The sequence below is a fragment of the Taeniopygia guttata genome, chromosome 2 (assembly GCF_048771995.1).
Source record: "Taeniopygia guttata chromosome 2, bTaeGut7.mat, whole genome shotgun sequence".
Lineage (NCBI taxonomy): Eukaryota > Metazoa > Chordata > Aves > Passeriformes > Estrildidae > Taeniopygia > Taeniopygia guttata.
In genome coordinates, this window is record NC_133026.1 from 115,365,344 (window position 1) to 115,388,648 (window position 23,305).

The 23,305-nt window shown below is 35.8% G+C and overlaps 1 protein-coding gene across 11 annotated transcripts in view; it reads left to right on the top strand.

The window, feature by feature from the left end:
• Nucleotides 1-23,305, top strand: part of CHD7 (chromodomain helicase DNA binding protein 7) — a 133,216-nt gene that overhangs the window by 84,661 nt on the left and 25,250 nt on the right. For all 11 annotated transcript variants that reach the window (XM_072924677.1, XM_072924678.1, XM_030266241.4 and 8 more), the window contains 11 exons: nt 1,951-2,088; nt 3,166-3,231; nt 8,164-8,219; nt 9,583-9,697; nt 11,066-11,149; nt 12,062-12,199; nt 12,296-12,417; nt 12,856-13,099; nt 17,650-17,826; nt 19,163-19,306; nt 21,669-21,924. In XM_072924677.1, coding sequence (XP_072780778.1) covers nt 1,951-2,088; nt 3,166-3,231; nt 8,164-8,219; nt 9,583-9,697; nt 11,066-11,149; nt 12,062-12,199; nt 12,296-12,417; nt 12,856-13,099; nt 17,650-17,826; nt 19,163-19,306; nt 21,669-21,924 — 1,540 coding nt within the window. The remainder of the gene's footprint in view (nt 1-1,950; nt 2,089-3,165; nt 3,232-8,163; nt 8,220-9,582; nt 9,698-11,065; nt 11,150-12,061; nt 12,200-12,295; nt 12,418-12,855; nt 13,100-17,649; nt 17,827-19,162; nt 19,307-21,668; nt 21,925-23,305) is intronic.

The window sequence follows — 23,305 nt, forward strand, 5'->3', positions numbered from 1 at the left end:
GTAACAACTTATTTCAGGAAACTTTGTTTTCTTAGTACTTGCTCATACTGTGCATGCTATAATGCATTTTTTTTGCATAAACTTAGGAAATGGTTCCAACCATGTTTGCTGGGACAGCTACAATTAATAAACTTGTTATGCATTTCTCAACTGTGATTGATGCTACTCAGTTGTCTAAGACACAGTTGCATTCTTAAGGTAAAATCCTGAGCCTTCTGTAGAGATATTATGTAGTAATACATTGTTTTCTTTAAAGAGGAGAAATACTTGTGAGTTATGCAGGTTTTTTACATTCCATTATCAAACCTATTACTCACCTTCCTACCTGTAGATCAGTTAATGAGTTAATCAGATGCAGGTAAATATATGTGCAGTATCTGTCAACAGTGCATAAATATTGCAAAACTACATATGAATATAAGAGTAAACAGGAAGTTCATCAAGTCAAAGAAATATCAAATAAAGGCTACCATTATGTTTTAGGTATTCTTTCTGTTAGGGAAATGGAAGAAGAGATTTTTGGCACCAAAAATAATGGTAAGACTTACCTACAGAGTCAGAAGAAAATTGGTATTTTCCCATCAGTGGTCATGTAAATCAAGATGCAAATTTGTCAAGTGTTACTATTTTGAAGTATAAAAATATTGTTTTGTGGAAACCCCCATAAGTTACTGTGTTAAAGGTAGACGTCACATCATCATTGTTTAAAAAGCTAGTGTAAGTTTAACTTTTGCCCAAAAATTTCATTTTCAGTTAAATAAATAATTTCTAATTTTGTAAAGTGCACCAGGTATTTATGCTTTAAAAACTATGATTAGGTATCTAAAAGTAAGTATTTGACTTTGCCTATGTATATTGAGAGATTCAGGTGTGTAAGTCTGTTAAACAAGCTACGTAAGTATTTGCGTGAATCAGTGGAGATGTGCAGTGGCTGAGAAAGATATATAAGTAAGTAATGTAAAATATATAAATAAGTAGTGAATCAAGTCATTACAGTGGAGGTTTTTTTAACACTTGATAGTCAACATGATTTTAATGTATACATTAAGATATTTGAAGCTCAGTTGACAGTTTTCTTCAGCAACATATGCTTACAGCTTTTCAAATATATAAACTGATGCAGACTATCTGGGAAGTTGAATTTTATTGTTGTAAAAACAATACCCAGCACTGGACATCAGGTTGCAAATTCTGTCAAATGCATGCCTCTGTATTTTACTGGTTGTTTTGTGCAATACTGCTGAAGCTTTATCTCATCCTCGTGGTGAGGGTATGGGAGCAGAGAAATAATGTTTTCAATTTGGGGTGGTTCAAGTTTTCCATTCTCCTCTATTAGTTTGGGGTCTTTTCCCATGCTACGTTGCAGGATGCCTTTCTGAACACTGCTGGGTCAGTGAAGTGAGGAAATAGTATTTCATTGTGTTTCCCCTACAAGATAATCCCAGTATAACTGGGTGGATGGGGAGAGGAAGAAAGTGTGTTGTCACTGCTTAGCAACACAGTGCTGTGGAAAGGTGGTGTTTCGCTCCTGCATTGGCCATCTGTCAAAGTTTGTTACAGATGTGAATGGAGAGGTGCAGCTTCTTGGTTTTTAATTACTTTCTGAGATAGGCTTCCTATTTTTTAAATTTTGTTTTAGTAATGCTAAAAAAAGGGCAAAAAATCCACCCCCCCACTTTCCAATTTGGAACAAGCATATAGTTGACTTTTATTTGAGGTTGATTTTTGTTTAATATTAGGGTTTTGTTGGTTTTTGCCTACAGAATTTAAGACTGGCTAACAGGCCGGTCAGAATAGCAGTGTCCTGAGTCCACTCTTTCTACCAGGGTGTTATAGAAATTATAGCATTTACTGCACGCTAATGTATTTCAGACACACAGAGAAGTTTTCTCAGTTATTCTGCTTATCAGCTTTGTTTCTTATGAAAAAATATGAATGCTTTCTGTTCAGAAACGACGCTCCAGCAGGCAGGTGAAGAGGAAGCGTTATACTGAAGACCTGGAGTTCAAGATTTCAGATGAGGAGGCTGATGATGCCGATGCTGCTGGAAGAGACTCTCCTTCAAATACTTCTCAGTCAGAGCAACAGGTCAGATATGAACAGACTGGAAAGGTGGCTATAGCTGCAGCATTCAGAGATCAAATATGTGCCCTTTTCCTGAATGATATTCGTACATTATATGATTGATAGAATGTGCCAGAAGGCATTAGTTTTTACATTCTTAAAGAATATATCAACTCATGGCATTGTTTGCAAGCTGATGATATACAGCTTGAAAGTTCAAGCTGAGTTCTTTGAAATTAGTTGTCCCTAGCCAAAGGAAACCTAAACTGTACTGCTAGAAATCTAGAATGTACTTCTGTGAATTCAGTGGTCTGGCTTCTGTGACTTTAATAAACCACTCAAGCTTGTCCCCTGCTGCTAGGAACCATAAGAACTCCTTTATGAAATTACTGCCTTGTAGTACCCAGCAGGGTACACTTTATTCTCTGTGCAATGTAAATGATGGATAAAATAGTTTGAATAAGATGAGGGGTAATACTGTAGCAATGACTGTTGTAACAATCTCATTGTTTTGTAGTGCTTTTTCAAAGAGCTACTTCATTTAACTGATGACCTATTGGAGAATATATCCATGTTCTTTAGTATTTCATTTGGCAATTTGTTAAGCCTTGTGAAATATTGTATGTGATCTCCATTGTTAATTGTGTCTTATCAGAAGGAGAATTGGGATGGTTTGCCTCCCGTTGTAATAGTGAATTAATGTAATAGAGAATTGCAGGCAGTTTGGAGAGTGATCGTGTGGACATCTGCACAGCCAGCTAGAGCTTCTGAACATCATCTGCAGTTTAGACTGTATGGTGCTGAAAGCATGTATTATTTTAGGACAGGGGAATTGCTTGTGTTGTTACATCTGTTTATCTGTGCATATCAGCTTTCTTAACTGAGAGAGCTGGAGTTGCACTAGGTCTTAAAAATGGGCTTAAACTAGTATTCCTCAATCCTTCATTATATTATTAAATCTCTTTGAATACTCAAAGTTCTCATGCTGGGGGGGAGAATGTCCTCTTCTGTTACAAAAAAATTATTTTAAAGTTTTTCTAATGAAGGAAGTCTTTAACAAAGATGCACTCCCATAACTCTTGTTTGCTATTTATGATGTAGGAATCTGCTGATGCTGAAGGTCCTATTGTGGAGAAAATCATGAGTAGCCGTTTAGTCAAGAAAAAGGTAAAACAAATATCCTTCCCCCCATATTTTAAATAGGCTAAGCATATTTCTGCTGAAGCCCTTACTGAGTTATTTAAATGCCTTGGCTATTCCCAATTAAAAAACTGTTCTGTTGAATAGAGGAGGTTCCCTGAAAGTGTACTCAGATGGTATGTAACATGTTTTTCGGTAGACATACATAAAACTGATTGTTTAATCTTTTACTTGTTTCTTGCTTTTTTTTTGGATGAAGAATTTGATTTTTGCAAATATACATGCCTGGGTGAAATCTGTGCTGCTCTTCACTTCACAGTGATATTCCATAGAAGTTTGAGGAATGAAAGAACTCAAAAACCCTTGCCCATAATTTTTGCATCTTTTGATGGTCGTTGTGCTTAGCAGCTGAAACAATTTACATGTGACCAAGTATGATGCATACACAAGTTATGAATATCTTCCTTGTCACTATGCTAAGATGGTGAAAGAAACACTCAAGTTCAGTGTGGTACCCTTGTAATTCTGCCCTGGCTCCTAGTTAAGTTCTTATTTTGCTTACAGATTTTTCTAATCTGCTTCCCAACTTGATTGGCCTTTGCAGTTCCAAAGTATTAGAGCACTGAGAAGGAAGTAAAAGAACTTATTCCAAAAAGGGCATGATTATATTTATAGGCTCTTTTGTGGAGCTAATTCTCTGACTTGTACTGCAGTTGGACAGAAAACTGTCTGACTTAGACTGATACAGCATCATACTGATCTTTGTTAACCAAGAATTAATCTTTGCCTCAGTGTTAATTTTCAAATTGGAGAAAGGAAATTTGCCTTTATTAATGGATTTTTTTTTCAATGTTGTGGTGGTTTGGTGTTTGTTTTTGGGTTATTGTTTGGTTTTCTTGGGCAGGGTGGGAAGTATGTATTCAATTTTATTACTAGTGTCCTAACATCATTAACAATTTTGTAAACCTACATTCATTTAATGTCATGAGTTCCTGTGGTTCAATCTGACCTGTTTATGCATCTTATAGCACAGGCTTCTAAGGCTTTTTGGAGTGTTTTTTGTTTGGTTGTTTTTTTGGTGGTTTTTTTTTTTTAAGTCTAGAGCTCTATTTTGTGTTTCAAATCATAGGCTTATTTTTCAGATAAACTTGAGGCAACATAAAGTGAGTATTTACTTGTCCTGATGGTCTACTAGGCAGGAGAGGAGGATGTGGTCCTTTCATAAATGTCTTTACAGGGGAAGCTGTTTTTCACCAATTATTCTTCCCTTCTTCCTCTCCCCTGCAAACAAAGGTGTGATTACTCATGGGGAGTGTGTATTTTGCTGCAGTTTGTGGGAAGTAGTTGGTCTGCTGCCTACATGTCTTTGATTGCAAGCTCTGCTGGAGGCAAGCTCTATTTTGAGCTTTTTCTTTAATGTTTTTTATGGATTGTATTTGCAGGTTTGAGGGGTGTCTCTTCTTTCCCTGCTCTTCTCCCCAACCCTCTTCTCCAAATTTCAAAAAAAAAAAATGGAATTCAGGATGTTAATATTTAACATCTGAAGTATCCAACTGTGCTTTTATTAAAGGTCTTTTACACTCTTACTAACGTCATCAAAACCCTGGTTGTTAGATTACTAATCAAAGTAAAATTGCTGCGATCAGGACCAGTGCATAAAATAAACACAAGGAGAGGCTTCACTAGGAAACCTTTCAGTGCATTAGGTTGTAACAAAGATGTTGCATTCAAATAAAGGACATTAGATAATGAGTATGCTTTTGGAGCAGTATTCTTATCGTAAAATCATGCTGGTTGTCTGAGAAATAGCCGTAGTCTAGCTCTGGAGTTGCCAAATAGGATGCAGCACTGTATTTGCAGCCATTTTTGAAACATACAGAGTAAAAGGTAGAACTGAGTTCTTGTTTGAAGTAAAAAAGATGGTGTTTTTCACAGTTGTTCCTAATGTGGAATGTTGAATTCTCTTAAATACTCTTTCTTCTTGCAGAAAGCATAAAGTACATGTATCACTCTCTTTCCAAACCTGAGGAATTTGGATGTTGAAATTTTTCATTCAGTCCTCTTTGAATTCCTGCTTCTTAACTTTGAAAAGGAATAGCTAGAACTGATTATGCTATCCAGCAGAAATAGCACATATTTTGGAAAGACGTGGAGTTTGTAGAGCCCTGTACCTGCATGTTAGATGTGTCAATGTCTCTTTTTGCCTACTAGTACATGTGAGAATTAGAGCTAATTGAAATGTGTATGATACCTGCATCTCTTCCTAAAACTGATCAGTTTTAGATTTTGTGCTGTGTATCAACTGAAGTGATTGGGGTTTTTTGTGGTGCTTTGCATCTGTTATTAATGTGTTCTGTCTGCTGTTTTTCTGGTAGTTGGTAGTTGTGGTGCTTTGGGTTTTTTTTCATGGTTTGTTTTTTTTCTTAGTTTTTTTTGGGGGGGGGGGGGGTTTGGGTTTTTTTTTGTTTTGTTTTTTTGTTTTTTTCCTCAAGCTTTTGTTTCTACACCTGAGTGCTTTTATACAACCAACTTTTGCGTTAGTAGTGTTACTGTATCACCTCTGTGGCAATGGTTTGCAAGATTATGTGCTTTCAAGTATTTTCTTGAATAAAGGGGTCATTTATTTCTTTAGTTATCTGCAGACACTGTGAATCAGATCCTGGCCACACCTGGAAGTGATAATTTGAAGTGTCCTGCATTGCCCAAGTATACTGTGTGTTATTTTAGGATGTCTGTTTAGGGGGAATTTTGCATAAATGTTCTATCTCACCTTTTTACCTGGTTAATGTAAGTGTACAGGTGAAGAGTGCACAGTGACATCAGAGGCATAAGCTGTTGTCTCATACCATATACTCATACCCTAAAGTGATGTATTGTTAACCTCTGCTTGTGTGTTGACAGTGTTAATTTGATTAAAATTTTGGAAGAGGGCATAAGTGCTGAATGCCAGACTAAGATTTCTAAAATATTTTTTCTGAAGTACTTTTTGCTTAGGTGAATCTTTGATGCACTCTCATGGAACATCTAATCACATAGACCAGTTATTACCTATTAGACAATACAAAATTGTGTTTTACTTATTGGAGTTACAGAATTTACCAAGATGTGCATTGTAAATTATTGTTATTAAGTTGGCAGCTGACAGAAAATATGTTTGACTGAAACACTGCTGAGGGGAGTGAAGTTGGTTAATATGAAACCTCTATGTAAAGGTGTTTAATGATATTGTCATTGTAACACTGATGGATCTCAAAGGATTCTGGTTTAACAGTAATCAAAGAGACTTGGCTGTAATACATTTTAGATAATAAAATAAGTTAATGTCTTAAAATTAGGGTTGACTTCTTAAAGACTAATTTTGCCTCAGGGCAGTGAATAGGTTCCAATACTGTGATCTCCAGCTTCTTTTTTCAATGCAGTTTTGATCTCTAAATATTAATATCATCTTGAGAAAGATTCTTCTGAATTTTTTGTTTAAAAATAATCTTTATGGTCTTCAGATTCCTTCCTTTAACAGTGTCTTTGTAAGTGTCAGAGAGTTTTTCCCCTGTGTTTGGGTTTAGGGGATGGTTTGGAGAGCTTGTCTTCTTTGATGGAAGATTCAAGATCAAGAGGTAGCACCAGTAATCTTCTTCCATTTCTTTAGTGAAAAATAGGTAGAAACTAGTATTGTTTCTCTCTCTAGGAAGGAATACAAACAGACTGTACTGGAATGATGTAAATGCTAAACTGAAACTCCCTTGCTACTCAGGAAGTAAAGGAATACTGTGTGAATCAGGGACTGGGAATGTATGAATTTCACTGTGCTAGAACACAGTTTAATGCAGCTGCTACTGTTATTCTTTAATTGCACTGCTGTGGAAGTAAAATCTAGCCAGCAACTAAATATGGCAATTCAAGTTTTAGAGTAGTCCCTCTTGTGTGTGTGTATTTTAAATATATATATAAAAAATACAAAAATTGTTGATTTATACAGCAGTCAACAGTTTTGCCTGTTTAATGCTGCATATACAGTATTTATTACAGATGATGTTGTCCCTGATGAAATGTATGAACCAGAAAATACTGCTCTGTTAAAAATCTTCCTAAAGTTCATTAGTAAAAACAAACAGTTAATGTTGTGACATAAACTGAATTCTAAATGTGTGCATGGTGCACTGTCCTTAGTTTGTCCTATGGCTGGGTTAAGGAGTAATTCAACAAAGTATTAGATGCCATATGTTATGCAATACTTTGGCACTAGGGATAAGTTAAGGGTAGTTCAACTCTTAGCACTGAATGCCCTTGGTTTTGCTGGTTTATGTCACAACTTTAACCTTGCTTTAAATGTAGTTTTTGGGTGTTAATTTAATTTGGCTGCTCTGTATGTGAGACATCTTGCCTGAGTGAATTTAATTGCACCATTGAGTAAAACTAAAGCCATGAACACTGATGCACTACAATTCTAGCAGAGGTATAAGGTTTAGTTTTATATGGCTTCTTGTTTGGAGTTATTAACTATATGGAGGAATAAACCCCCTTTAAAACTCTTTTTTAAAACATTACAAAACCCACAATGTAAAGTTGCCATGAGCCAGCCAAAAATAATACATATGGCATTCAGGAGTGCAGTTGCTAATTGGCTGCTGCCTGAGAAAATGGTACACTTGGCTTCTACTTAACACTGTGGGTTTGGCAGAAAGCCAGATTTGGGGTGAGGTTGTGAATGAAGCTGCATGTGGTTAGGGAGGAGTTCAAATGATTCATGTCTTGGAAGTTGTAGTAAGCAGTGCAGTATGTACTTGGGTAAGCAGCTGGAGGAAACTCCTCACCCATGTCCTCCCCCACAAACCTTTTCCTACACCTCCACTTGTGTCTCTGTGTGGGGACCATAGTCCGTATCTCATATAGTTTTTAAATTGTTTACTAAGTTGGGATGTTTAGAGATTTAATTCACGTTTCACATTTCTTTTCTTTTAGATGGAGAACGGAGAGGAAGTAGAAGTAGAGGAATTCTATGTCAAGTACAAAAACTTGTAAGTAAAGTTACAGCTTTGATTGCTATCCAAATAGATTTCAAAACTGGTTTTGTAACTGATAGAAATTATTATCAAACTTTAAACATATCTAATGTTTAATCCAAAACAGTGACAAATGAACAGGGGAATACCTTACATTGGTGGTACAAGTTTTGACAGTGTTGTGTTAATTTGTGTTCTAACAACAATTAAATCCATAGGTAAAATTGCTCTGCTATTACATACTTTAAGACCCATTATGCATGCAGGCTTATGAGCACACACCTGTGCTGTGTAGGTCTAACTGCAGCTGTAGAGTGTGTGCAAACTACTCAAAAATAACTCTTTATGTTATATTAAAAGCAAGATTTATGTTGAACAAAATGTCTAAGATAGCAGAAAAATGAGATGGCTTTCAATATTCCAGCGGATCTTTACCCCCTCCGTGAGAGGAATGTAATTGTGGTGAGAGCAGCATGTTGTTTCACTTCTAGACTCTGAAACTGCAATGAAATCAGTATTTAAAATAAAACACTTCATAGCTGGATAAGCTCACTTTTCTTGTAGGAAAATAGCACACCTTGTGTATTTTTACCAGTTTTTCTGCCTGAGAGACAGAAATATGCTTTAAGGGCGCTTTTGGTAGCTAACTGCACATAGTTGATTTCACTTTAAATATGCTGTCATTTTGGTATCTTCTGCACTATATTGTTTATTGTATAATGTTTAATTGCTTAATTATGCTTTGTTTAGTTCTATTACATAGACATAATTTTTGTGTTAACTGTGCTGTCTTAGCTTTTGACAGACTAAATTTTTGGAGTGGGACAAGTCACTTTGGCAGAGATACTGTTCCTTCTTCTGTGTTGTTACTGTGGAATTGCATTTACAAGGGTTTTTTCTCTGTCAGTCTTAAAAGACTCGAGTAATTTTGAGTTACAATGCTGTTTTCACAAAAAAATTATACAGGATGGTAGTACTTAAAATATTTGCATATTTTGATTAACTTATTAAATTCTTACTCTTTGTTAGAATATAATGCTAAATAGTAACTTTACTGTAAGTGTCTTGTATAGTAATTATGTTTTAAGTATGTCCAATAAAAATCATCCTAGTTTTGTGCCAAACTAAGTATAGAGGGTATGTATTCAAATTTTGAGTGAGAGTTGATTCTATTTCCTGACAAGTTTCTCTATTAGTAAGTATAATTACTTTGAGCAAAGATGATTGGTTAATAACCTGTATGGTAAAGAAGATAGTGTCAGGTTTTCCAGGCATAGCACCACGCTGTGCTGGAAAGATCTAGTTATATTAGTGGAATACATCAGGAGTGCAATGTAAGTAGAGTTTTGAGTAAGATTTTTTCTGTTTCATCTCCTAGTTCTTACCTTCACTGTCAGTGGGCATCTGTGGAAGAGCTGGACAAAGACAAGAGAATTCAGCAGAAGATTAAGCGGTTTAAGGCAAAACAGGGCCAGAATAAATTCCTTTCTGAAGTACGATTTTTTTTTTTTGTTTGTTTGTTTCTTTTGGGTGTTTAAGGAATATTCTTAGGAATTCTTGTTCTGTATGGAAGCAGACCATTTTGAACTGTGTGATATATCAGTAGCACTTATTCTGGTATAAAGCACAAAGCATTCTGGATGCAAGTCTTAGGAGTTTATGAAAGTCAGGTGATCTATCCTGACTGTGTACTTTTTCCTGTTGTTTGGGTTGGTCTTTTTCCTTGAAGCAAGTGGCTAGTTCTTAGCCTCGTAAGCCTGAGTGAATCACTACCATGTCTTTTTTCTGAGGACCTGATTATGCCAGAAGAAATGCATGGCTTTTTGCTATGTTATAGACTGCTGCTCACTAGGGATTCAAAGCTTTTTATCATCAATTTAATTTCACTTAGAGCCATAAGCAGTAATGTGGCAGGGGTCCTGTCAATAAAAGACCAGATCTGCTGATTTCTGTCTCTGAAAGATTACCTTTAAGAAAAATGCTGTCTTTTAAGGAAAAAAAAATGTGTTAATGAACTACTGTGTTTATTTATTTATATTTATTTTTACTATACCATTCAAGCTGAAATAAAAACCTGTTGCAAATTGAAAACTTCCATCTGTTCTAAGTGAAGATACCTGAAATTGTTTCCATTTTCTCTTCTTAATCTGCTTCCAAGTGGATCACAAGTTACTGTAAATACTTGGAATTTGTAATTGTTTCAGAAAAAGCTTTTAAAATATACAGTCTTTAGTCATTTTGACTGTCTTTTCTGTTAGAGTGTATCTTAGAACTATAAAATGAAATACAATGCTTTAGTGTGGAAGAGAATCCTGGAAGTTGTTTGAGGCATAAGAATGAACCTGACAAATTGTGATTTTTGGAGAAACTCTGTATGCATGTATTGTGTTTTCTCTGTTTTTGAAATAATAATCTTTAAATCTTGCTTGTAAAGCACTAGACAATTCCTGTAGTTAAAATAATCCAAAGGCACTTAGTGTACAAGGCTCTAATTTCTTTATTGCAAGCTGTAGTTTTCAAGAATGCTAAATGCATTGCATGCCATAAGCCTTTTCGATTGCTCATTAGTGAATTGTAATTTCACACTTCATTTAAAATATTCTTAAACATTCTCTCACAGTAAAAGGTTTCACACAGTAATTAAGAGGCCCAGTTAACAAAGTCTGAGAAGTCTGATTCCCTCACGGGGAATGATCTTGCTGAATTGTAGCATTTCAATTAACATGTTGAAGTTTGCCAAATATAAATTCTGTGTCACTGTGACCCAAAATATTATTGCCTGGTGAAATATATAATAATTTTTCCTCTCAGGAAGGGCTAATAGAGATATCTTTTATATTTTTGCCTCTCTCCTTGAACAGATTGATGATGAGCTTTTTAATCCAGATTATGTGGAAGTTGATCGAATCATGGATTTTTCACGTAGCACAGATGATAACGGAGAGGTAAAAAAATCTTCTAGTGCATCTCTAGTAATATAGACATTGTGTTTAGAATTTACTGTTTAGAAATATATTAATTAGAATATATTAAGTATTTACAGAAACTACCACGGTGTATGTGTGTAAAAAATAGGAACATGTTTGAGAAAACATTGGCTAATGTAACAGTTTCCCTTAAATGAAGGGGGTCAAGTGAGAATTCCAAACTTTTTTAAAGTTACCTATATTTAAAAAAGCAAACAAAACAACCAACCAAACAGCAACAACAATGAAGAAGTGTTATTTAATATTGTAGAAATATGATGTTCATGCATGTAATGCAGAATTTAAATGAAAATGGAAAGAAAGAGTCTTAGCTAAATGTCATAATGGTTTAGACATTGTTTAGACTACCTGTTACAGAAGTAGTCCTGAACTCGCTGTTTCTTCATTTTTTATGCAAAAAAGACGATTTTGTTTTCCAGGAGATTCCTTTTTGGTCCCAGGAGAATAGAAAGCTTCACTGGCAGTGTCACTGTTTCCATGTTGCTCTGTCAGTGAATGGTGATGGTTGATTTGTCTGTTGTGACGTTTCTGATGACGTCAATAAAACATAAGATTTTTAAGTATATAGGAAAGAACAGAATTGTAAGGGTTGAAATGTGAATATTGTTTTGCTTCTAAATTTATCTAACTAGTGATTTCAAATTGTGTTATGCTCTTTTTGGTGGTAAGCCTACATTCTCCGGGTTCTCATCTTACTTGGTTAGGTTGTCAAGGTGTCTGTCTGCTGTTTGCTTATTCTTGTGGCTGAGTCAGGCATGCAGGTCTGATCCAGCTTTTCGAATTTCATCTAGCCTGCAGATCTCCTGTAAGAAAGGATACACTTTTATTCTTTCTGTATTGTGATATAATGTAATTTTTGTCTTAACAAAGCCTGTAACGCATTATCTGGTGAAGTGGTGTTCGCTTCCTTATGAAGACAGCACTTGGGAGCTCAAGCAAGACATCGACCAAGCCAAGATCGAAGAATTTGAGAAACTGATGTCTAGGGAGCCAGAAATGGAGCGTGTGGTAAGAATTGGCTCTATATAGAGGATTTTGTTTGAAAATAGTAAAGTAATGTGGTCATTTAGAAACCACTAATGGGATTTGCTGTATTTGAAACAGGAGCGACCTCCTGCCGATGACTGGAAGAAATCGGAGAGTTCCAGGGAGTATAAAAACAATAACAAACTCAGGGAATACCAGTTGGAGGGAGTAAACTGGCTTCTTTTCAATTGGTACAACACGTACGTAAAACATAGCTTACTGCTGAATCCTGCTTTGGAAAAGCTTTTATAGCGTATTTAAAATAGCAGCCTTTTAAAGTAACCTACTAAAGTGAGATTTTAGAATCATTTACATGGCTCATTTTTTGCTGGAGGAGTCATATACAAACTAACTTGGGGTGGAACATGAGTGTTTCAGATAGATTCTTGTGGCGAATGCTGTGGGTTCATGCATGCCCCTGCTGCTCCTTCCTTCCTCTTGTGAACTTGAGAAGTGTACATAGAAGGGATATATCCATGCTGACTGCATCACAAATCATAACATGTATTTAAAATGCAAAATGTTATGATGCCTTTTCATTCTAGAAATATCTGGTTTATTCCGGTTATTGCCTTACTGATTGTCTACGTTTTAAGTTGGGAATAATTCATTCAGCCGGTTTTTATTCTTGTTTTCAGACGAAACTGCATTTTAGCAGATGAAATGGGGTTGGGAAAGACTATCCAGTCCATTACGTTTCTCTATGAGATATATTTGAAAGGAATCCATGGTCCTTTCTTGGTTATTGCACCATTGTCCACAATTCCCAACTGGGAAAGGGAGTTCCGCACCTGGACAGAGTTGAATGTGGTTGTGTATCATGGGAGTCAAGCGAGTCGGCGGACCATACAGTTGTATGAAATGTATTTCAAAGATCCACAGGTAAAAGCTCTTCGTGACTTTTCTTTTTCTCTTTTTTTGTGTATACTTTACAGTTGTTTATTTATTTAAGCATCAATTAGTTTTTCAGTGCTGGTATGTCAGGTTTCACTTAAAAATACAGATACATGTATTAAGAATGCTTTTTAATAGTGGCCAGTATCTCTCTGGGAATAAAGGGGCACCATGAAATGGTGCAACTTTTGTTTAGAGTTTCACTCTTTCGTGCAAGGTTTTTTGTTATTTTGCGGTTTTGAGGGGAGCTGATGGAAGAGATTCTTAATAGAGAAACTCCTTTAAGTGGAACTAAGCTTAAAAATCAATCATTGCCTACCATTCCAGGAAAGACCTGCTTGTAGAAATCAAACTTGTCAATGCCTCTTTATCAAATTTTGTAAGTCAGATATATTTTTAATGTGTGTTACTGTGCTTAGGTTGAATAGTTGTGAGTGAAGGAAAGCAGAAATGACTCAGGGTAGAAACAGAAAATTATTTGGAAAACAGAACTAAGAAGATCAGCAGATCCCTACTCCTAAGTGCATGGCTTTTCCCAGAGTAAACAGAATTGGGGGAAAATAAAATGTGCATACATTGAATGTTAGTGCAGAAAATAAAATCTGTCTTGCATAAGAGAGAAAAAGGGTAGAAGTTCAACCTGTGGAGTACTATTTTCAACTAAGCTTTAAAAAGTGATAGTGGTGAATTCATAAATTTAGATTTTCTTTAAAGCATTTCATTTTACACTACAGGACATTTTGTTTAATAAACTAGAAGGATATAAAATCAATATGACACACATTAAGTGGATTTAAAACTGGCTAGCTGATATTTCTTGATGTAATTGTTAATGAGAAGTGATTTGAATTTCCAGCATAGTTCTTCAGGGATTGGTTCATGTCCATGAGTTATATAACTTACAAATGACCCAAAAGAAAACATAAAATCGTTACTGAGGAAGTTTTCAAATGACACAAAGATGTGGAAAGTGGTAAATGATTAAGACAGTTGATGGATACAGAGTAGGCTGTATTAATAAACTGGATCCAATCTAGCAATATTTAGAATACCTAAATACAGGGCTGTCTGTGGACAAGGAATGAAGATGATTCTTAGCATAGGGAGAGCTCAGCTCTGGGAAGGCTGTAGACAGAAACAGATCTTTTTTTGTCATGGCACATGACCAGTTAAACCACCGTGACACAGTGGTCAAAAGGGCTAGTGTAGTGCAAGTGCATGGATGGAAACAAATCTAATATAAAGATGAAAAAAGCATTCTCCTGTTTGTGAGTGATGTGATGAGTGGTCCAGTTCTGCTTAGTTCTCACTTCATGTCCTCAAAGTGCATCGAAAAACCAGAGTCTTAGAACAAAGCTATGAGAGAGATTGCAAGATAAAAAATATGCTTTTACAGGTAAAAAAACTGATTAAAAACTGTTTTGAAGGTGATGACTGTGGCACAACTTCACATGCCATTAGGGCAAACAGAAATATAGTAGAGAAACACATAGTAATTATATTAGTTAGAAATTACAGCTGTGTAGTCTAGAAAACAACTGTTTTCTCAGCAATTTATCAAATAAACATTTAAATTAAAATATTATCTGTGTTTATTGAAGATTTATTTGAGTAACAGTTGCTTCATTGAGGTCTAGTGGCCCAGAGAAGTTGTGTATGTCCCAGTCCACAGCAGGAGTGCTGGAACTAGATGATCTTTAAGGGTCCCAATCCAGGCTGTTCTATTAATCTCTAATACTCTTTATGATAATGCACACATTTTCTTACCTGTATAATACACAAATGAAGTGGGATTGAAATCAGTATTTCTGATTTTAAAATAATTTCTTAGCAGAGATTGACATCTTGTATAACTTAAAAATTTGGGTTTATACAAATGCTGTCTCTGCTGAATTGTTTCTTGTGTTAAAAATAATATTTGTTTGCTATTTGAGTGGTGCTTGTTCTCAACATGTTCTTCCCCTTAGCAGTTACTTAGCATGAAGCCTGAAGGAATGTCATCTGAAAAATCCCACTTACTATGCAGATTCTTAGTTATTTTGGCAATGTTGTTTCATTGATCTAAAGGTAACTAAAGGTACAGCAAGATGCAGCAGAAAGTTTTGTTCCCCCATTGCCATATTCTTAACTCAATTCTTGCCGTGAGCGTGGCAGTCATTTTACCCCATAGCGAGTAATGACAAAGCACTCATAGCACAGAAAAATGAATTATTTTCTGCTGGTTTTGCTCCCTGAACTGTCTTAAGAGTTGAATCAGACATTTACTGCATTTAGGGATAAAGGAGAAATGACAAGAACTCATCCTTTTGGTGGCAGCTAGCTTAGATGTGTCACAAAATCACCTTCTGTGTTCCATTCTTTGTACGAGTGTCAGCTGTGAAACACAAGGTGGAAACCAAATTACAGGGGAAAAAAAATCTCTTCATGTTCTGAAAAAAAGATTCCCCATGTAGTGTTCACTCTGGTATTCTCCGAAGTATCATCACTGGAAATGTGATGGAAGACAAAAAGGGAGTGAAAAAGACATGATTTAGCAGCATCATTTCTAGCTCTCCTGCCAGACACGTCAATCCAGACATCAGGCATTTTAGGCTTTTTAGGTGTTAATATGAAAAGAGGCTTCTCAATCTGAGCTGTTTCTCAAAAAGACAATTAAAAGATTGAGAATGTGGGAGTGGCTTTTGAAGAGAAATAACAACAGAGAACATGCATAAGAAGCACCTACCCCTGCAGTAGTGTCATTTTTCAGACTCAGCCCCATTTACCTGAGTCAAGTTGTTGTAAAATGCTAAAGAGTAATCAATAACAAAGTACGTTTCTGTAGTGGTGTTGCAGAACAATAAGGACATGGTGTTATCAGAGACATTCTGCTGTGAGGTTCACATAGAGAAGCCTGTTCTGGTATTCTTGAGCAATATAACCGAAAGGTCTTCCTAGGGCCCTTCTGTGGCTGGAATATCAAACAAACCATGAGCTTTTTCCTGTATTGTCCCACTCTGAGAAGAAGTTCTGCTTTAAGATTACAAAAACTATATGTGCCAAATACAGCTAATAACAGAGTCTTGGAAAAGAGCTGGCTTGATTTGTGATGGAAATTTACTTGGCTCATGAAAAGGATACAGCATTTCAGTTTGCTGGCTTTCAAAGCTGCCCACTTAGTGTATCTTCATCTGCTGTTTGTTAAGTAACAGCTTTTTTTTTGCCTCTAACAAGATAAATATTTCTGGACTATGCCTTGAGAAAGCATTGTTGAGCAGGTCATTACTCTCTCTGAAATGTTTTTGATTTGAGTAGGCAGATTTAATGCTGAGTTCAGTGTATCAGGTTTTCAATAATTTAATTGAGTCAGTAGCCAGTTCTGGTCCTCATGGTTTGGAGAGAATTATATGCAGGTCGCTTATAAAAGGATTCAGTCTTGCACAGGTCTAAAGGAAGAAATGGTCACCTTACTGTAAAATATGTGTTTCTTTTGAAATGTATTCAATATACAACCCGTGACAGAGTCCTTTGAAAATGTGGAATAGCTTGAACTTATGTAATGCTCATCCTTACAGAGACAGTTTTTCTGCACAGACCTAGTGACACTGGAGGTACAAAATCACATTTTTCTTTGAACAGCATTGGGAAGAAGCATAGCATAATGTCAGAAAGATGCTCATTTCATGCTCCTGAATAAAGTTTATTCAGTTTTTTTTTTTAAACAGTCTTTATATCAGTGCTGAAAACTAATGAACTAGTGAATATGGTGTCAGACATCGAGTTAATTGTCCTGTTGAACTTTGCTTAACACAGACTAACAAAAATATTATGAAATTGTATGCTGAGATACACATTCTCCATTTAAAAGCTCAGGTATTTGCTTCTTCCAAAGCTGTTCACTAGAGTTGTTGTAGATTCCCCATCCCTGGAAGTGTTCAAGGCCAGATGGAACAGAGCTTTGAGCAGCCTGGTCTAGTGGAAGGCTCATGGCAAGGGTGTTGGAACTAGATGCTCTTCAAGGTCCCTTCCAACTCAACTCTTTCTATGAACTCTAGGTGTTTTGAATCCTGAGTGTCTACTGAGGGGAAAAAATTATAACATTCAGCACAATATTTAAATAGTCATAAAAAGGAAATCTTAATGCACTTTTGCTGTATTTGGATTGTTCAGGATGACCTTCATGAACCTTCAATTCAGAAGGAGAGAATTCTCTTGACAAAGTCTGACAACCTTATTTCAGCATTGCAGCAATACATTAATGCCCCAAGGCATTAGTATAATCCATATGAATTGCAACTCAAATACTTGTATAACTTCTTGGTAATCAATGTGCAGTGGTTCTGTGGCCTATTTACGGGATTAAAAACAGCTATCATGAAGCCAGTAGCAAACTTACTGAATTGTATTTCCCCATTTAGTCAGGAGCAATGAGTTAATTTGCACTAAATGTCTTGTACATTGTACTGGTTTGTATTCTTAAAAAATAAAATTTGAAGGTGAAACAAATTGCTTCCTTCTTTGCTAGGGAGTTTACTTTTAACATTTGCTGTTCTTTTTAGGGTCGTGTGATAAAGGGGTCCTACAAGTTCCATGCCATTATCACAACATTTGAAATGATCTTGACTGACTGCCCAGAGCTGCGTAACATTCCATGGCGTTGCGTGGTCATTGATGAGGCCCACAGGCTGAAAAACAGGAACTGTAAGCTTTTGGAAGGACTCAAGATGATGGATCTGGTCAGTGTGAACATCTCTTATCTTTGAGTCTTCTGTAGTTTTATTACTTCCGATTTACGGTTTAATCAAAAAGTAAAATAAAAGGTTTTTTTCTCAAGTAAATCATAAAGCGTTAAGAAGAATAAGAGAACACAGATGAGAAACTATAAAATACCTGGAAGCATATGCATACCTTCAGTTTTGGAGTGCTGATATTGAATAAGGTTTTTTCATTGATTTAGATGTAGAATTACGTGGATTCTCCCAAGACACAAATTTATTCTTTCCTTTCTCTCCCTTCATGTGACTTAATCCATAGACACTTCTTCACATAAACATTTATTTAAAAGTGTAATGTGGTCAGGTAGCCCAATTTGGCCAAGACAGTTAAACTGCTCTGCATCAATATCAGCTCTAATGTTAATCTGTTGTGTGGCCATAAGGATGTTCTTTCATACTGACTAAGGAAGGGCAAGTGAGTTGGTTTCTGATGCTTACATATGTACATATGTACATATGTATTATGTTATATGTACAAAATGGGTGTATTAAACTCATAGAAAAAAATTAGATTATGTGAAGATATTTGCCATTTGAAAGACACAATAATTACTTCATTTTAGGCAGAATATTTTTTTAAAATGTGAGAACAATGCAGTAATGCTGAGCTAATATCTGTAATTCAGTCTGTAAAAATGCTGTGTACCTTTTGTTTTTCTTATTGTGGCTGCTGTTAGAGGAAAGGAGAGCTTATAGTCTTACAAACTACAGATAGAGATATGGGACTTTTCACACGAGTTCTTGTAACACTGCTAAATTTATGTTTGGCTCTGGACTAGATGCTGAACCTGTCTGGGCTCCTTCTCTAAAGCAATATACTACTTTTGTCTCTGCCATTCTCCTGCTCTTTAGCATGTAATAGGAAGGTAGAACTCTGCTTCAGGTTTCCTGTTAGGTCCTGTTAGGCCTGAGGAGATCAGTGCACTGAGGTCAATTAAAATAAATAAATACATTTTTAGTGGAAATCATGGGTTAAGTTCAACTGTTACTTTGCCATCTAAAGTTCACTCTACTTGTGAAAGAGTTGGAACACTGTGGACCGGTAAAATCTGTTCTTGTATCTTGGAGGACTTTTGAAGCTGCTTAAGTAGTGAAGTGTTTTTCTGGGCTATCACTGAAGGAACACCAGAGTTCAAGTTAGAAATGTCCTGAAAAGAGTTTTATGTAAGTAGCTGGGGGAGGGGAGAGGAAGCAAAGGTGAGACAGACATATGGTGACAAGGGGAAAGAATTTTATGTGTTTTTCCATTGGAAATTAAAGTGATGGATTCCTAGGCAACTGTTTCTTAACCTTTCAGGAGCATAAAGTGCTGCTTACTGGAACCCCTTTGCAAAATACAGTAGAAGAGCTGTTTAGCTTGCTTCACTTCTTGGAACCAGGTCGCTTTCCATCAGAAACCACATTCATGCAAGAATTTGGGGATCTTAAAACGGAAGAGCAGGTAAAGTTATCTTGCACACTTACTTTTCTATTTAGATGTTGTGAATTTATCCATTTAATTGTATCTGAACTTCATTGTTTGTTTTCTAAAACAATACCTACCTATTTGCTTCCTGGAATACTATGGTGGGTTTATCCTTTTTCTTTTTTTCTTTTTTTTTTTTTTTTGTTTATTTTCATGTAGTTGAGGGGTTTTTGTTTTTGGCCTAAAGTAATTCTGCCTTTTCACTCTTCTGGGGTTTTTTTTGTTTGTTTGTTTGTGGGTTTTTTGGGGGTTTTTTTTTTTTTTTTTTTTTTTTTGTAGTCCTTTGTCCATTGGTCTTGCAGAAACAGGAATAAATTCCCTTTATTAAAATGGAGTGTTTAAAAATAGAAATGGGGTGTCTTGTAATGGTTTCTGGATGAAAATACTTCTATGAGAATTAACTTGTCAGTTGACATTCTTCCTTAAGCATCAGAGTGAAGGGACTCTCCCTGTCTGTGGATTTAACATCTGAGAGTATTCTCAGTGACTTAAGTGCAAACAGGAACATACTGGAAACCCAGTTTAGCAAAAGGTAACCAAATGGAGGGAGGTTTGTTTTTTTTTTTTTTACTCAGAAATAGATTTCTCAAGCTGTCCAAGAGAAGAAACGCATAAATCAATACAAAATGAAAGACCCTAGGTGCAACATGTTTTATATTTCAAATGCACAATGTTTCTTTGTAGGTATCAAAATGTATTAAAAGGCCAAACCACTTTGATATTAGGAGTTAACTAAAGCATGGCATCTTAATTTGGCCCTTTGCTTCCTGTGGTAATAACTGCATGTATTTTTGTATGTAACTTTGTTGACTTTGTCTGAAAACTCAAGTTTTGGTATCTTTCAAGTTTTGACTGGTTGAATTTGTTGACTTTCTTTGAGAACAACTCTTTAACACATCACAGTCTAAATTACAAAATATCTCTTCCTCTAGCCCCTGGCCTCCTGGGCCTATAAATATCCTATTTTGCCTCCCTGGCAAAATAGGATATGTTTCCATAGGTTGTGCTATTACATGTCAGTCAGAATGGACACTGACTGACTGAAAGTGAGCCTGCTCTGATGCAGAAGCCATGTAGCCCTGTTAATGAAGTGTTTGAACTGGAGCTAATATATCCTAACTCTCAACATAGCTTTTGTGTGGCCAGCTCAAAATGACTGGAAACTTTTGAAGCCATACATGGAACTATTAGTAAAATAATGCCATTGGCTATGATCAGAAGTAGAGCCTGGATTGCTTGGTTCAACAAGTTCAGGAGAACTTCTTTATCTGTTGACACTCAGATGTTTTGGAATTGGGTTTGTCTTTCAAGGGGTGGGACAGGTTATATGTTAATGGCTTGGGGTTTTCTCTCCATTCCTTGCAGTGCTCTGTGCTAATTACCTTTTTTGTTCTGAAGTTGCTTTATTACTAGGGGAATTATGTAAATTCAGGATAAAGTGTCTTTTGTTCATATTTCTGCTGTGCAGCTCTGCATCAGGAGATGATGACAAATTTCAGGGTGAATTATTAGCTCTTCAGCACTGAGATGGTTTGTACTTCAAAACATGGCCTAAAACAACCTAAATGCCAGGTGTTTTGGTTTTGGTTTTTTTTGTTTTGTTTTGTGGGGGTTTTTTTTGCATTTTTTGGTTTTTTGGTTTTTTTTTTTGTTTTTGTTTTTGTTTTTTTCTTTTTGTGTAAGGGACTTTAGCTTTTTTTTTTTTTTTTAGGAAAACTGACATTTTCTTCTTTGCCCCTCCCACTCTTTAGGATGTCTTAATGAATATGCCAAAAAACCTAAGAATACTAAAAATTATCAATGTCATAAATGGTAACATAAATAAAGTGTTTTCATTTTTAGACCAGTCCTAGATACCTAGATAGTTTTCTACTTCAGTGGATGTTAAAACTAGGGAAATAAGAAAATCATTAGCAGCAGATACTTAAAGTGGAAAAATAGCATTACATACTGATCAATAATTAGAAGTGACCTGCAGAATTATCTTAAAAGTGTAGATTTGCTAATTTAACAAAGGGTTAGCTCTTCATGACTTGTGTGCATTACTGTCCATGACTAGAAGGATAGTTCTGGGTGAGGTCTTTTTAATAACAGACATCATAAACGGAAGGGCTACACACCAAAAATAGACTTTAGAAATCTGTGTGTCACTGAGTTAACAAGGAGAACTTGCTGCTGAGTCACTGAGGAAAGATTTGTTACAATGCTCTCTACTTGGTATCTATACATCTCTATTTGAGGTAGAAAACAAGGTTTTTAGAGTTAAGGAAATAGAAAAATGAATATTTGATTTCTAGCAGTTTTAATTCAGTTATTTTATTAAACATCTGTTTTCCAGGTGCAAAAACTGCAAGCTATTTTGAAACCGATGATGCTGAGACGTCTCAAAGAGGATGTGGAAAAGAACCTGGCCCCCAAAGAGGAAACCATCATTGAAGTTGAGCTGACAAATATTCAGAAGAAATACTATCGTGCTATTCTTGAAAAGAATTTTGCATTTCTTTCCAAGGGTGGAGGTCAGGCAAATGTACCTAATCTATTAAACACTATGATGGAACTAAGAAAATGCTGCAATCATCCATACCTTATTAATGGTAGGCTGCTTACTTTTCTCCTCATTTGAAAAATGGTTATAAAAATGTTCACTAGGTATAAATTCTATTTTAGTGTGTCTTTTTATGTATTAATTTATTTTAAGTAGAAAAGTGAGATAACATTTTAGATTCTCATAGATATGGACATCTTGCTAGCTGGGACAGTGCTGTTGCTTTTTTCCAAGGCTTCCTGACAGATTTGGCCCTGACTGAGTTAATGTTGGTATTATAAAGTTCTCCTTTCTGTTATTTGTGGCAAACAAGACTTCAGTTATCATGCAGGTTGTTGGATGCTGGCATGAATATGGTAATTTTTTCTTACAGTTAGCTGTTGCTTACTTTCTTGCTGTCGAACATCATAAGGGAGTAACTTAAAATTTCAGAATAAAAGTTGCAGAGTAAGAAATCATGATCAGCCTACTTTTATGACCACCTGTTGTCAGTTACTTTTCTTAATTTGACTAGTAAGAGAAGGACTAGGGTGAATGTCACATTAGACTTCAGTGACTTTTTCTGGTATTGGTTTTAGATCAGGATTATCTTTGGCAAGTAGTATGGAATCATAAAATATCTTAAGTTGAAATGGAGCCACGGGGATTATTGAGTCCAACTCTCTGCTCCTCACAGAAATACCTAAAACTAAATCATATCACTTAAGGACCAGATGGTACTTGAACTCTGCTTGTGGCATCATGACCACTTCCTTGGGGAGGCTTTTCCAGTGACCAACCCTGTGATAAAGCAACCAGCTGTGGCTGAAGTATGCTAAACTTGTATGTTCTGGTCAGTTCTTCCCTTTGAGGGTGTAACACAAGCCTCCATACAGGGTTGCATTCTACTAGTTTCTTGTTTCCCAACTCCTGTTTCTTACTAGATATGATTTATGGTTGGTTTATGCTGGTTATAGGCTTCATGATAAAAGACTGTTTTGTTCCAGAGCCATATGTGTTTTCAGGTTTTTTACTGTATGACTTCCATATTGCAGTACTTACGTTTTTTGTTTAAATGGGGGGGGGTGGGTGGGGGGAGGGAAATGCTTAAACTGATTAATGAAATTACATCTAATTACATTTCATGCACAAATAATTATTCCAAAGATATAATATAGGCTTACTCCAAAGTACTTCAACTTGTCCATGCTGGTGGCTGTTCAGTTTCTGAACTTATACATACTAAAGTAGCTTTGTGGTTCTGGTGCAGGGTTTGTTGAGGTTTTTTACATGATTTTTTGCTTGAGTTAATCCATTGTATAAATGAGTTTATCAGAATAGTTTAGGGTGTTCAGGTTATGTGTGTCTGAATTGATGCTTCTTGGCTTTCAGCAAGTTTTTAACCTTGCTATTATTTTTCCTTATTTCATGTTTGTTGAAAGAAAAAAGAA